This window comes from Bombina bombina, chromosome 2, assembly GCF_027579735.1.
Source record: "Bombina bombina isolate aBomBom1 chromosome 2, aBomBom1.pri, whole genome shotgun sequence".
In the NCBI taxonomy this organism is placed as follows: Eukaryota; Metazoa; Chordata; class Amphibia; order Anura; family Bombinatoridae; genus Bombina; species Bombina bombina.
The window spans coordinates 668,669,871-668,685,709 of record NC_069500.1 but is presented as its reverse complement, the minus strand read 5'-3'; the positions used below and the strand labels follow the sequence as shown (position 1 = coordinate 668,685,709).

At 40.3% G+C, this 15,839-nt stretch overlaps 1 protein-coding gene across 3 annotated transcripts in view; it reads right to left on the bottom strand.

Moving 5' to 3' along the window:
• Window positions 1–15,839, bottom strand: part of IQCE (IQ motif containing E) — a 122,600-nt gene that overhangs the window by 40,357 nt on the left and 66,404 nt on the right. For all 3 annotated transcript variants that reach the window (XM_053702622.1, XM_053702621.1, XM_053702623.1), the window contains exons 12-17: window positions 11,703–11,752; window positions 11,393–11,547; window positions 10,712–10,767; window positions 10,119–10,318; window positions 9,575–9,655; window positions 1,745–1,844 (exon numbers count right to left, since the gene is read on the bottom strand). In XM_053702622.1, coding sequence (XP_053558597.1) covers window positions 1,745–1,844; window positions 9,575–9,655; window positions 10,119–10,318; window positions 10,712–10,767; window positions 11,393–11,547; window positions 11,703–11,752 — 642 coding nt within the window. The remainder of the gene's footprint in view (window positions 1–1,744; window positions 1,845–9,574; window positions 9,656–10,118; window positions 10,319–10,711; window positions 10,768–11,392; window positions 11,548–11,702; window positions 11,753–15,839) is intronic.

Below are 15,839 nucleotides of genomic sequence, written 5' to 3'. Positions count from 1 at the left end.
TTTTACCTCCCTCAAAAACGACTTTGAAGCCTTTTGAGCCCTCCAGAGATGTCCTGGATCATGCAGAGGGAAACTGAATGTCTGTCAGTATTTTTAGCTGCACAGAAAAGCACTAAAAAAGGCCCCTCCCACTCATATTACAACAGTGGAAAGCCTAAGGAAACTGTTACTAGGCAAAATTCAAGCCAGCCATGTGGAAAAAAACTAGGCCCCAATAAGTTTTATCACCAAATACATATAAAAACGATTAAACATGCCAGCAAACGTTTTATATTACATTTTTATAAGAGTATGCATCTCTATTAATAACCCTGATACCAGTAGCTATCACTGCATTTAAGGCTTTACTTACATTACTTCGGTATCAGCAGCATTTTCTAGCAAATTCCATCCCTAGAAAAATATTAACTGCACATACCTTATTGCAGGAAAACCTGCACGCCATTCCCTCTCTGAAGTTACCTCACTCCTCAGAATATGTGAGAACAGCCATGGATCTTAGTTACTTCTGCTAAGATCATAGAAAACGCAGGCAGATTCTTCTTCTAAATACTGCCTGAGATAAACAGTACACTCCGGCACCATTTAAAAATAACAAACTTTTGATTGAAGAATAAACTAAGTATAAAACACCACACTCCTCTTACGACCTCCATCTTGGTTGAGGCTTGCAAGAGAATGACTGGATATGACAGTTAGGGGAGGAGCTATATAGCAGCTCTGCTGTGGGTGATCCTCTTGCAACTTCCTGTTGGGAAGGAGAATATCCCATAAGTAATGGATGATCCGTGGACTGGATACACTTAACAAGAGAAATACTATTAAAAACAGCGGCACTTTCATTCATCAAAGTTTACAAAGCAGCCGTTTTGTTTAAAAACTTACCTCTCTCCTCTTCACAGCCGGAGCAGCTTCCCCCACCCGCAAAACCTCTCTTCATACGTCAGTTGTCTATCTATCGGGTACTTATAGAGCACAAACTAATCACCCATGAGGGTCTCAATGCGCTAAGGGAAAGGGGATAGGAGAAGGGGGGAATCCGTCTTCCTCCAATCACGGCATGGCCTCAGGAAATGTTTGCTCTGGGGGGAAGCCGTTATTGGAGGAAGCCGGATTCGTCATTGCTGATGTATGAAGAGAGGATCTGCGTGCGGGGGAAGCTGCTCCGGCTGTGAAGAGAAGAGAGGTAAGTTTTTAAACAAAACAGCTGCTTTATAAACTTTGATGAATGAAAGTGGACCTGTTTTTAATAGTATTTTAAAAAAAACGGGCTTTCATTCATCAAAGTTTAACTTCACTTTAAAGGGACACAAAACAGATTAGATAGAACATGCAATTATAAAACACTTTCCAATTTACTTCTTTTATCAAATTGTGCACGGATTTTAATATGGGCACTTTCCAAGGGACCAGCTCATACTGAGCATGTTCAAGAGTTTACAGTGTACACATATATGAGTCTGTGATTTACTGATGCTTGTCACTTGATACAGGGGGCAGAGAAATTGAAGGGAAATAAATAAATAAATAAATCTGCAGATGTGAAATTCAAAGAAGTAGTTAATGGTCCTTTAAGAGTGTTAAGGTTGTGGAGATTTTTTTAAGAGAACATAAGAGTACGTAAGGGTACAAGGATTGTGGTGTGAGTTATATACCTTTTATAACATCAAATCAAGTGTATTGTTTAAGTGTAAACATTTAAATCTGCATAACAACAATGTGACTGTAAATACACAAAAACAACCTTTTTCATTGCTTCTGATATAGATTCTTTGTCACGTTTCTCATCCTCCAGCTCAGCCGTTAACTTTTTTATTTTTTGGTTAAGCCGCTGAATTTCCTCTCTGTTGAAATGGAATTTAAAGGTTGTATTCATATATACAGGCCACATAATGACTGCATATTAAATTTCCCAAATAATCATTAATAAAATCATGCATAGTAAAAAAAAATAATAAAAAAAAAAAAAAAGACACGCAGAGGTCGACAAATCTGTCCAAAATGTAGAAGTCAGTAAGAATATTTCAGAGCCAGGCAGTGGTTTTTCTATATAGATATAGGGAGAATCACCCAAAAAGTTAGGAGCCAGGGTTAAAATTCTAAAAGCCAATGACTTCCTGGATCCTGAGTTGTGCTATATAACCTATTTTGTATCATTTTATTATTTGTTTACTTTAACTGTATTTTAACTCTGAACGTTGTGCATTGTTCTACAGAGACTGGAATATATCATGTAGGACTCAGAAACCTTTTCTCTAACAGATCGGTTTATTCTTTATTCTATGTCTATCTACATAAACTTTTCTACACTTTATTAATATAAAAGTACACTATTCTAAAACATGTGAAAGTTATGTCTAATGGCTATGATAATTTAGTATGCCCGCAGTTCACGGAGTGAATGCAGTAAATATGTAGCGTAACAACTATTAAATTTTTGTAAACTGATCTATATTGTAACAATGCTTTAGTGTATATTTAATAAAGGCATTTGACTTTCATGGTCCTTAAAATTTTATATATATATATATATATATATATATATATATATATATATATATATATATATATATATATATATATATATATATATATATACATATAACGGAACTTAGTGTTAAAGTAAAATCTCTTCTTTATGGTATATGTTTGTGGCCCATTTGTGTCATCCAAATTTTTTATACATAATATGCAACAAGAGTGGGAAAGGAAAAACAGTGCTAAAATGACAATGAGTAACTTAAAAAAAATTACTTAATAACAGAGAGAAAACAACACAATGTTACTTGTCTGAAGCCAGTTTGGGTTTTATACAATTATCCTTTTACCCTAAACACAAACTGATTTTAACCAAACTATGGGGAGCTAAAGCTTGTTTTTATAATCCACATTTGAAAAATTATTTACAAAGGGCTTTTAAAATGTAAATCAATTAACCCTTTTAGTAAATAAATATATGTATTAGTCTTATCTTCTGATAAATGTAATCTGTTCTTACTTTTCTCTACCTACTGATTCAAATTGATCAATCATTTCCCCACCTTGTTGTGCAGCTTCATATCACCATAAAAACAGAATTTATGTTTACCTGATAAATTTCTTTCTCCTACGGTGTGTCCGGTACACAGCTTCATCCTTACTTGTGGGATATTCTCTTCCCCTACAGGAAATGGCAAAGAGAGCACACAGCAAGAGCTGTCCATATAGCCCCCCTCTGGCTCCGCCCCCCAGTCATTCGACCGACGGTTAGGAGAAAAAGGAGAAACTATAGGGTGCCGTGGTGACTGTAGTGTATGGAATAAAAAATAAAAAAAAATTTTTAAACCTGACTAAAAGCCAGGGCGGGCCGTGGACCGGACACACCGTAGGAGAAAGAAATTTATCAGGTAAACATAAATTCTGTTTTCTCCTACATTGGTGTGTCCGGTCCACGGCTTCATCCTTACTTGTGGGAACCAATACCAAAGCTTTAGGACACGGATGAAGGGAGGGAACAAGTCAGGTTACCTAAACGGAAGGCACCACGGCTTGCAAAACCCTTCTCCCAAAAACAGCCTCCGAAGAAGCATAAGTATCGAATTTGTAAAATTTGGCAAAAGTATGCAGAGAAGACCAAGTCGCTGCCTTACAGATCTGATCAACAGAAGCCTCGTTCTTGAAGGCCCATGTGGAAGCCACAGCTCTAGTAGAGTGAGCTGTAATTTGTTCAGGAGGCTGCCGTCCGGCAGTCTCATAAGCCAATCGGATGATGCTTTTCAGCCAAAAAGAAAGAGAGGTAGCAGTAGCTTTCTGCCCTCTCCTCTTACCAGAATAAACGACAAACAAGGATGATGTCTGTCTGAAATCCTTTGTTGCTTCTAAATAGAATTTTAAAGCACGGACCACATCTAGGTTGTGTAACAAACGTTCCTTCTTCGAAACTGGATTCGGACACAGAGAAGGAACAACTATTTCCTGATTAATATTCCTGTTGGAAACCACTTTTGGAAGAAACCCAGGCTTGGTATGTAAAACTACCTTATCTGTATGGAATACCAGATAGGGAGAAGTACACTGCAAAGCAGATAATTCTAGCAGAAGAAATAGCAACCAAAAACAGAACTTTCCAAGATAGTAACTTAATATCTATGGAATGTAAGGGTTCAAACGGAACCCCCTGAAGAACTGAAAGAACTAAATTTAGACTCCAAGGAGGAGTCATAGGTCTGTAGACAGGCTTGATTCTAACTAATGCCTGTACATCTGGCACGGCTGCCAGACGTTTGTGCAACAAAACAGACAGAGCAGATATCTGTCCTTTTAAAGAACTAGCTGACAAAACTTTATCCAAACCCTCTTGGAGAAAGGAAAGTATCCTAGGAATTTTAATTTTACTCCAAGAGAATCCCTTGGATTCACACCAACGGATATATTTTTGCCATATCTTATGATAAATTTTCCTAGTTACAGGTTTTCTGGCTTGAACCAGAGTATCTATAACTGAATCTGAAAACCCACGCTTAGATAGAATCAAGCGTTCAATTTCCAAGCAGTCAGTTGCAGAGAGACTAGATTTGGATGTTCGAATGGACCTTGTACTAGAAGATCCTGTCTCAAAGGTAGCTTCCATGGTGGAGCCGATGACATATTCACCAGGTCTGCATACCTCTCCTACAAGCCTGGGAAGGAGAGGGAACGGTGGAAACACATAAGCTAGATTGAACGACCAAGGCGCCACTAATGCATCCACTAGTGTCGCCTTGGGATCCCTGGATCCGGACCCGTATCGAGGAACCTTGGAGTTCTGACGAGACGCCATCAGATCCATATCTGGAGTGCCCCATAGTTGAGTTAACTGGGCAAAGACCTCCGGGTGGAGTTCCTACTCCCCCGGATGGAAAGTCTGACGACTCAAATAATCCGCCTCCCAGTTGTCTACTCCTGGGATGTGAATTGCAGATAGGTGGCAGGAGTGATCCTCCGCCCATTTGATGATCTTGGATACCTCTCTCATCGCCAAGGAACTCTTTGTTCCCCCCTGATGATTGATGTACGCTACAGTCGTCATGTTGTCCGACTGAAATCTTATGAATCTGGCCTTCGCTAGGTGAGGCCAAGCCAGGAACGCATTGAATATTGCTCTCAGTTCCAAAATGTTTATCGGGAGAAGAGACTCTTCCCGAGACCATAGACCCTGAGCTTTCAGGGAGTCCCAGACCGCGCCCCAGCCTAAGAGACTGGCGTCGGTCATGACGATGACCCACTCTGGTCTGCGGAAACTCATTCCCTGAGACAGGTGATCCTGAGTCAACCACCAGCGGAGTGAGTCTCTGGTTACCTGGTCTACTTGAATCTGGGGAGACAAGTCTGCATAATCCCCATTCCACTGTTTGAGCATGCACAGTTGCAATGGTCTTAGATGAATTCGAGCAAAAGGAACCACATCAATTGCTGCAACCATTAATCCTATTACCTCCATGCACTGAGCTATGGAAGGCTGAGGAATAGATTGAAGAACTTGACAAGCGTTTAGAAGCTTTAACTTTCTGACCTCTGTCAGAAAAATCTTCATTTCTACAGAATCTATTATTGTTCCCAGAAAAGGAACCCTTGTTGATGGGGACAGAGAACTCTTTTCTATGTTCACCTTCCACCCGTGAGACCTGAGAAAGGCTAAAACAATGTCTGTATGAGCCCTTGCTTTGGAAAGGGACGACGCTAGGATTAGAATGTTGTCTAGGTAAGGTGCTACAGCAATGCCCCTCGGCCTTAGAACCGCTAGAAGGGACCCTAGCACCTTTGTGAAAATTCTGGAGCAGTGGCTAAACCGAATGGAAGAGCCACAAACTGGTAATGTTTGTCCAGAAAGGTGAACCTCATGAACTGATGATGATCTTTGTGGCTAGGAATATGCAGGTACGCATCCTTTAAGTCCACGGTAGTCATATATTGACCCTCCTGGATTGTTGGTAAAATCGTCCGAATGGTTTCCATTTTGAATGATGGAACTCTGAGTAATTTGTTTAGAATTTTTAAATCCAGAATTAGCCTGAAAGTTCCCTCTTTTTTGGGAACTACAAACAGGTTTGAGTAAAAACCCAGACCTTGTTCCGCTGTTGGAACTGGGTGTATCACTCCCATCTTTAATAGGTCTCCTACGCAATGTAAGAATGCCTGTCTCTTTATCTGGTCTGAAGATAAGCGAGACATGTGGAACCTTCCCCTTGGAGGAAGTTCCTTGAACTCTAGAAGATACCCCTGAGAGACTATTTCTAGTGCCCAGGGATCCGGAACATCTCTTGCCCAAGCCTGAGCAAAGAGAGAAAATCTGCCCCCTACTAGATCCGGTCCCGGATCGGGGGCTACCCCTTCATGCTGTCTTGGTAGCAGCAGCAGGCTTCTTGGCCTGTTTACCCTTGTTCCAGCCTTGCAATGGTTTCCATGCTGGTTTAGGCTGGGAAGCGTTACCCTCTTGTCTAGAGGCTGCAGAGTTAGGAGCCGGTCCGTTCCTGAAATTGCGAAAGGAACGAAAATTAGATTTGTTCTTAGCCTTGAAAGGCCTATCCTGTGGGAGGGCATGGCCCTTTCCCTCAGTGATGTCTGAAATAATCTCCTTCAATTCTGTACCTTTGAAATGAATATTAAGCAATTTTGTCTTGGACGACACGTCCGCCGACCAAGATTTTAGCCAAAGCGCCCTGCGCGCCACTATTGCAAAACCTGAATTTTTCGCCGCTAATTTTGCCAATTGAAAAGCGGCATCCAAAATAAAGGAATTAGCCAACTTTAGTGCGTGAATTCTGTCCATGACTTCATCATATGGAGTCTCCTTTTGGAGCGAATTTTCTATTTCCTCGAACCAAAAAGACGCCGCCTTGGTGACAGGAATAATGCACGAAATTGGTTGAAGAAGGAAACCTTGCTGAACAAATATCTTTTTAAGCAATCCTTCCAATTTTTTATCCATAGGATCTTTGAAAGCGCAACTGTCCTCAATAGGAATAGTTGTGCGCTTGGCTAACGTTGAAACTGCCCCCTCTACCTTAGGGACCGTTCGCCATGCGTCCCTTCTGGGGTCGACAATGGGGAACATTTTCTTAAATATAGGAGGGGGAACAAAAGGTACACCTGGCTTCTCCCACTCCTTAGTCACTATGTCCGCCACCCTCTTGGGTATCGGAAAAGCATCAGCGTGCACTGGGACCTCTAAGAATTTGTCCATTTTGCACAACTTCTCTGGAATCACCAAAGAATCACAATCATCAAGAGTAGCTAGCACCTCCTTAAGCAGGGCGCGGAGATGTTCTAGCTTAAATTTAAATGCCACGATATCAGGTTCTGCCTGATGAGAAACTTTTCCTGAATCAGAAATTTCTCCCTCAGACAGACCCTCCCTCACTGCCAACTCAGATTGATGTGAGGGTATAACAGATAAATTATCGGCAGCGCCTACTTGCTCATCCTCTGTATTTAAAACTGAGCAATCACGCTTTCTGGGAAATGCTGGAAGTTTGGATAAAAGATTTGCTATAGAATTATCCATTACTGCTGTTAATTGCTGCATAGTAACAAGCATTGGCGCGCTAGATGTACTAGGTATCGCCTGCGCGGGCAAAACTGGTGTTGACACAGAAGGAGAGGATGATGAGCTATCCCCACTACCTTCATTTGAAGAATCATCTTGGGCAACCTTATTAAATGTGACAGTACTGTCCTTACTTTGTTTGGACGCCATGGCACAATTTGCACATACATTTACAGGGGGAACCACCTTGGCTTCCATACACACAGAACATATGCTATCTGAAGGTACAGACATGTTAGACAGATTTAGGCAGGCTATTAATGCAATAAAGACGATTTTAAACAAAACCGTTACTGTCTCTTTAAATAATAAAAAGAGCACACTTTTTTTCTGAATGTTTGAAAAACTATCAAGGAAATATCCGATCTTTATAAAATTTACACCCCAGTGTCTTAATGCTTTGAAAGTATTGCCCAAATTTCAAGTCTCTAACCCCTTAAATGAGCAAACCGGAGCTAATAGTTCAATTTACCGGTTTAAACACACTACAGTCCCTGTCACAGCTTTGTTGCGGCTTTTACCTTCCTTAGGGGTGATTCACCACAGAATATAAGCCTTCCTGAGTCCGTTTCTCAGCCACAGGACCCTCTCACATGAAGCTGCATGCACTGCCTTTAGAAGTAACTGCGCAACTGAGGCGCGAAAATGAGGCCTCCTCCCTCTGCATACCAGAGTGAAGGGGCCTTTCTGACTAGATTAGGCGTCTAAACAACTGCCAGGCGAAATAAAAACGTTCCCAAATGTGTTTCAAAGTTCACAAAACACTCCAAATGTCATATAAATATGATAAAAATAAATCGATTTAGCCCACAATAGTGTCAACCAGCATAGAGCCCAATTTATAAGCCTTAATTCTGTTACTGAGTCTAAGAAAATGGCTTACCGATCCCATAAGGGAAAACTGACAGTCTTCTAGCATTACTATGTCTTGTTAGAAAAGTGACTGATCATACCTGAAGCAGATAAGCCTGCAAACTGTTCCCCCCAACTGAAGTTCTCTGGTTTCAACAGTCCTGCGTGGGAACAACAATGGATTTTAGTTACTAGTGCTAAAATCATACTCCTCTTTTAACAGAAATCTTCATCACTTTCTGTTGTAGAGTAAATAGTACAAACCGGCACTATTTTAAAATAACAAACTCTTGATAGAAGAAATAAAACTACAACTAACACCACATACTCTTTACCATCCCCGTGGAGATGCTACTTGTTCAGAGCGGCAAAGAGAATGACTGGGGGGGGCGGAGCCAGAGGGGGGGCTATATGGACAGCTCTTGCTGTGTGCTCTCTTTGACATTTCCTGTAGGGGAAGAGAATATCCCACAAGGATGAAGCCGTGGACCGGACACACCAATCAAATGTAGGAATAAATCATATGACTGAGAACCAATGGTGTCTGCATTTGTAGAAAAATCTAATTAAAAAAATGAATGCAGCCCATGGATGGAATGATTGAATTATAAGAAGAAGAAATAGACTCCTTACAAGATAATAAAATTTTGTGAAAGTGACCCCCTCCCCCACAACAAATAGTTATAATAATTTGGGCATTATTTGTAAAAATATATAATAGAATACACATGTAATAAAAACATCTGCTAAACCTGTAAATCTTCTTTAAATGTTTGACTTCTCCATTTAGTAGAAGATGTAACTCATCCTCACCAGCACAGGTGTATATTTACATGCACTGCAACCTATAAAGTGCAGGATGTGTGCAGACTCATAGCCATATGCACTTGGTCAGTTGTGCACATTGCTGATAATCTGCACCAGCAGAGGAAAGATCTGCAACCTATAAAGTGCAGGATGTGTGCAGACTCATAGCCATATGCACTTGGTCAGTTGTGCACATAGCTGATAATCTGCACCAGCAGAGGCAAGATTTGCAACCTTATGAAAATTAATAATACTATAACAAGTGGTGATTTAACAGCAAGTGCAGACTTGTTAACTGTAAGGCAGTTACTCTTGGTACCATATCCCTTTCCTGTATGACAATCACTGTACCTCTCATCATGTCTGTCCTTATTTCTTTGTAGCTGCCTATCCAAGTCAGACTTTTCTTGTTGCAGTTTCTTGATTTCTGATCTGAAGACAAAAGAGAAATAAGCCAAAGACTCACACAAAATAAATGCTGTAGCTTAAATAAATTATTTTTTTGCACAGACATATTTTTTAATTTTATAATTTTTACAGTGTCACAAAGTCTATTTGTAATACCCAGCAGTACAGGGATATTCACTATACTAATAGGAAATCCACCCAATTTCTGCCACGTGGCACCAAGAATGAGACTGATTTCCTTGCTATAAACTCAAAGTAGGAGTGCATTATATATCACGTCAAATCTTCCAATTTTTGCTGACAAAACAGAAGTCCTTCAAATAAGGACCTCTGAAAAACCTGATTTAAAGAGCTTTACCCAGTTAGGAGTCATCACCAGTATAACATCATTTTACATGACCTCCTTTTAGAGAGACTGAGAATCCCTTGTTTAGTCAAACCAACCAGCTACAAGTGCACTCGGTAATGCTACAGTTGACAAACCCACTCTTTAGTTCCTAGAAGAGTCTGTAGTGCTGCTCTGTCTTCTTTGATCTTTTTGACCAAGATTTTCAGACGCTCACATTCCTCTTGAAGGTCAGGTTTAGCATGGGATGACCCATCTGCCTGTTCAGAAGTTGATGGTCCACCAGCTCGAGATGATTTTTCTGGCTCTGTTTTGGAGGAATTCTGCAGCTTTTCAAGTTTCTGAAGGTAATTTAGAAAAACACAGGTGTATTCGTAATAAAACGGAGACTAGAAAGTGCAGTATAGCTTCACACAAAAAAATTGGAAAGGTTAAGTTTATTAAGTCTATCTCGTTATAACCATCGCCTGTTTGTTTCACATAGAGGACAGTCTGTGAGCAATAAACTGTCAAAGCAAATAATGTTTAGAATCACTCTATTAGCCAGCATTGCATAGTGCTAAATTTTCACAAAACGGAGATCATTCTAGGATAAACTATCAATACTGAATAACAAAGGTTATCATACGCACATCTTTTTTTTTCATGAATAAAATAGTCATTTATCTATCAGATTTATGACTATAAATACCACTTGATCTGTAGATATTCGCATCTTAAATGTGTTCACTCACTTTTTCAAGTTCAGAAATCTTCCTCACCAGCCTCTGTTTGCTCCAGTCTCCATAGCCTAAGAAAAAAAAAAAAATACACTGATAATTATCTGTAAGGGAGTACATGACTCTCCTTCATCAAAACATGTATCTTCTATGTGCTTTTAATCAATTAAACTGAGTAGCTTCCTCCGTGACACTTTTGCTGTATCGTTCCTTACCTGTCCTTTGCTGCCTTGGAGTCTCACTTGACCCTAACCACAGCTATTGTCTGTCCTTCCCTTGAATATCTATCACCTCTCTCCCCCAAGCATTACAGACCTCTGTTGATAAGAAAGTCTCTAATGGTACTTTACCTGATTGCTGATCACTCCCTTACCTAAATAAGTATCTGCTCCATGTGGAGTCCCTTTATTTTTTACCATTACAATTTAATTTCCTATTGGCCTCATTATGTTTAAATAGCTTCCATTACCAGTTAAACGCACTGCTATTCTATTCTCCCTGTAACAATGATCTTTATGGGTTTTTTAGACACATTCTAAAACTCTATTTTTCAAATGCCTGCTATTACTTTAGACAAATGTTCACAAGTCATTCTATAGAACACTTCTTAAACATTAGACTTTTATACAATTCATTATATTTGACCCTTAGAATCCAAATAACATAGAACTGCTAGAATATATGTGGTATATGTACCTTTTGTTGTGGTGGATGTTGGGGAAGGAGCCATAGCCCTGTCCAGATCAGTTTTCAAACTCTGATTTTCATCTTGCAGTTCCTTGACTTTCTTGGATAATCTTATGATGGCAGAGTTCATTGCTTTTTGCTGTTTTGGGGACTCTGGTGGTGATCTACCATAAAACAAGGAATTTATGCTCACATTTTCCTAAATGGATATAAGCATACTTAATGCACCATTTACACTTGTTATTATGGCATCATAATAATAACAAAATATCTTTCAATAACAGTAGAAAACATCAGGAAAAAGCAAGAGGAAACTCACTTTCTTGCTGTGGCCTCAGCTTTTGCTAGTAAGACCTGAAGTCGTTGAATCTACAGACATAACAAAGAAAAATTATTCACATTTACTAAAACAAAAAAAGAACTCACTAATAATCTAACATTTTTTTCTGCTGAAATGCATTTGCAATTTATGTTCACTCCTCTGGCCCGAATCATTGCAATTTTTGTACCTTATCCAGCCAATAAACTTTCTATGCAAACAATATTACTCGTTGACTGGTCCCTGCCACTATCTGGCTATCTAATAGATGCTAAGTATGGAAATAATAGGTATAGAAAGATAAAATGGATATAAGGACCAAGTAAATGGCAGAAAATAACAGCTACATTTTTATTTTTTTTCATGAAATTGCCATTAAAATATTTGAAATAGGATTTACTATCTGAAAGGAAAATTATTTAAAACTAGATATATCATACAAAGCATTGCAGCTGTTATAAGATACAAAAATATTTGACCCTTGTGCTTAGCAGTCTTGAAAAAAACATGATGCCATCCAGAGCTGTTTTGACTGAATGAAGACCCGGATAGGATACAAATTAGTGTAATATATTTAAGAGGTTCTCATAGGGTAATGCTAATAATCAGTTAAACAAAAATCCCCCTTCCATACACACTTACCCTAGCCACCCTCAGCCCTACACTCCAACACCTTTGTTTTTTAATTGTGTCTGAAGCAACAGGTGTGCACTTCCACTGCCTCCACTCAAGTTGTTAATGCTGAGAACACTTGCTTTTATTTTAAAGATTCAAATTATTTTTAAAAAAAGCAGAGAGGAGAAGGGCTGAGGGCTGGTAGGGTAAGTACAGGTATATGGAGGAAGAGGGAGGAGCTTATTTTTAACTAAAATTAACTGCTTTTCCCTTTTGGAACAACCTCTTAAATAAATAAGTGGGTTTAATGTCAACACAAATACTGTACAATAAACAAGAATAAGAACAAATGATTAAAAGATGTCATCCTTAACCTATCTTTTAATCAATGACATTACTTTTCAAATGTGACCAAAGTTTTAAGTTACTAATATTAAACTTTTATTGTGCAACTCCAATTTAACTTTTGAAAACAAAATAAGCAAAAAGGCTCAGTTAAAAAACATAATTTATGCTTACCTGATAAATGTATTTCTCTTGTAGTGTATCCAGTCCACGGATCATCCATTACTTATGGGATATTCTCCTTCCCAACAGAAAGTTGCAAGAGGATCACCCACAGCAGAGCTGCTATATAGCTCCTCCCCTAACTGCCATATCCAGTCATTCGACCGAAACAAACAGAGAAAGGAGAAACCATAGGGTGCAGTGGTGACTGTAGTTTAATTAAATTTTAGACCTGCCTTAAATTGACAGGGCGGGCCGTGGACTGGATACACTACAAGAGAAATAAATTTATCAGGTAAGCATAAATTATGTTTTCTCTTGTTAAGTGTATCCACTCCACGGATCATCCATTACTTATGGGTACCAATACCAAAGCTAAAGTACACGGATGATGGGAGGGACAAGGCAGGGATTAAGCGGAAGGAACCACTGCCTGAAGAACCTTTCTCCCAAAAACAGCCTCCGAAGAAGCAAAAGTATCAAATTTGTAAAATTTTGAAAAAGTGTGAAGCGAAGACCAAGTCGCGGCCTTGCAAATCTGTTCAACAGAGGCCTCATTTTTAAAGGCCCAGGTGGAAGCCACAGCTCTAGTAGAATGAGCTGTAATTCTTTCAGGGGGCTGCTGTCCAGCAGTCTCATAGGCTAGGCGTATAATACTCCGAAGCCAAAAGGAAAGAGAGGTTGCCGAAGCTTTTTGACCTCTCCTCTGTCCAGAATAAACGACAAACAGGGAAGATGTTTGACGAAAATATTTAGTAGCTTGGAAGTAAAACTTCAAGGCACGGACTACGTCCAGATTATGTAAAAGACGTTCCTTCTTTAAAGAAGGATTAGGACACAATGATGGAACAACAATCTCTTGATTGATATTCTTGTTAGAAACCACCTTAGGTAAAAACCCAGGTTTGGTACGCAGAACTACCTTATCTGCATGAAAAATCAGATAAGGAGAATCACATTGTAAGGCAAATAGCTCAGAGACTCTCCGAGCCGAGGAAATAGCCATCAAAAACAGAACTTTCCAAGATAAAAGCTTAATATCAATGGAATGAAGGGGTTCAAACGGAACTCCTTGAAGAACTTTAAGAACCAAGTTTAAGCTCCATGGGGGAGCAACAGGTTTAAACACAGGCTTAATTCTAACCAAAGCCTGACAAAATGCCTGGACGTCTGGAACTTCTGCCAGACGCTTGTGCAAAAGAATAGACAGAGCAGAAATCTGTCCCTTTAAGGAACTAGCTGATAATCCTTTGTCCAAACCCTCTTGGAGAAAGGACAATATCCTAGGAATCCTAACCTTACTCCATGAGTAATTCTTGGATTCACACCAGTAAAGATATGTACGCCTTATCTTGTGATAGATTTTCCTGGTAACAGGCTTTCGTGCCTGTATTAAGGTATCAATGACTGACTCGGAGAAGCCACGCTTTGATAGAATCAAGCGTTCAATCTCCATGCAGTCAGTCTCAGAGAAATTAGATTTGGATGATTTAAAGGACCTTGTATTAGAAGGTCCTGTCTTAGAGGCAGAGTCCATGGTGGAAAGGATGACATGTCCACTAGGTCTGCATACCAGGTCCTGCGTGGCCACGCAGGCGCTATTAGAATCACCGATGCTCTCTCCTGTTTGATTTTGGCAATCAGTCGAGGGAGCAGAGGAAACGGTGGAAACACATAAGCCAGGTTGAAGAACCAAGGCGCTGCTAGAGCATCTATCAGCGTCGCTTCTGGGTCCCTGGACCTGGATCCGTAACAAGGAAGCTTGGCGTTCTGGCGAGACGCCATGAGATCCAACTCTGGTTTGCCCCAACGATGAATGAATTGAGCAAACACCTCCGGATGGAGTTCCCACTCCCCCGGGTGAAAAGTCTGACGACTTAGAAAATCCGCCTCCCAGTTCTCCACGCCTGGGATATGGATTGCTGACAGGTGGCAAGAGTGAGTCTCTGCCCAGCGAATTATTTTTGAGACTTCTAACATCGCTAGGGAACTCCTGGTTCCCCCTTGATGGTTGATGTAAGCCACAGTCGTGATATTGTCCGACTGAAATCTGATGAACCTCAGTGTTGCTAACTGAGGCCAAGCCAGAAGAGCATTGAATATTGCTCTTAACTCCAGAATATTTATCGGAAGGAGTTTCTCCTCCTGAGTCCACGATCCCTGTGCCTTCAGGGAGTTCCAGACTGCACCCCAACCTAGAAGGCTGGCATCTGTTGTTACAATTGTCCAATCTGGCCTGCGAAAGGTCATACCCTCGGACAGGTGGACCCGAGACAACCACCAGAGAAGAGAATCTCTGGTCTCTTGATCCAGATTTAGCAGAGGGGACAAATCTGTGTAATCCCCATTCCACTGATTTAGCATGCATACATGCAGCGGTCTGAGATGTAGGCGCGCAAATGGCACTATGTCCATTGCCGCTACCATTAAGCCGATCACCTCCATACACTGAGCCACCGAAGGGCGCGGAATGGAATGAAGAATATGGCAAGCATTTAGAAGCTTTGATAACCTGGACTCCGTCAGGTAAATTTTCATCTCTACAGAAGGAGACTCTTGTGAGTGGGGATAGAGAACTCTTTTCCACGTTCACTTTCCACCCGTGCGATCTCAGAAATGCCAGAACTATCTCTGTATGAGACTTGGCAATTTGAAAGCTTGACGCCTGTATCAGGATGTCGTCTAGATACGGAGCCACCGCTATGCCTTGCTGTCTTAGAGCCGCCAGAAGTGAGCCCAGAACCTTCGTAAAGATTCTCGGGGCTGTAGCCAACCCTAAGGGAAGAGCTACAAATTGGTAATGCCTGTCTAGAAAGGCAAACCTTAGGAACCGATGATAATCTTTGTGAATCGGTATGTGAAGGTAGGCATCCTTTAAGTCCACTGTGGTCATGTACTGACCCTCTTGGATCATGGGTAGGATGGTCCGAATAGTTTCAATTTTGAAAGATGGAACTCTAAGGAATTTGTTTAAGATCTTTAGATCCAAAATTGGTCTGAAGGTTCCCTCTTTTT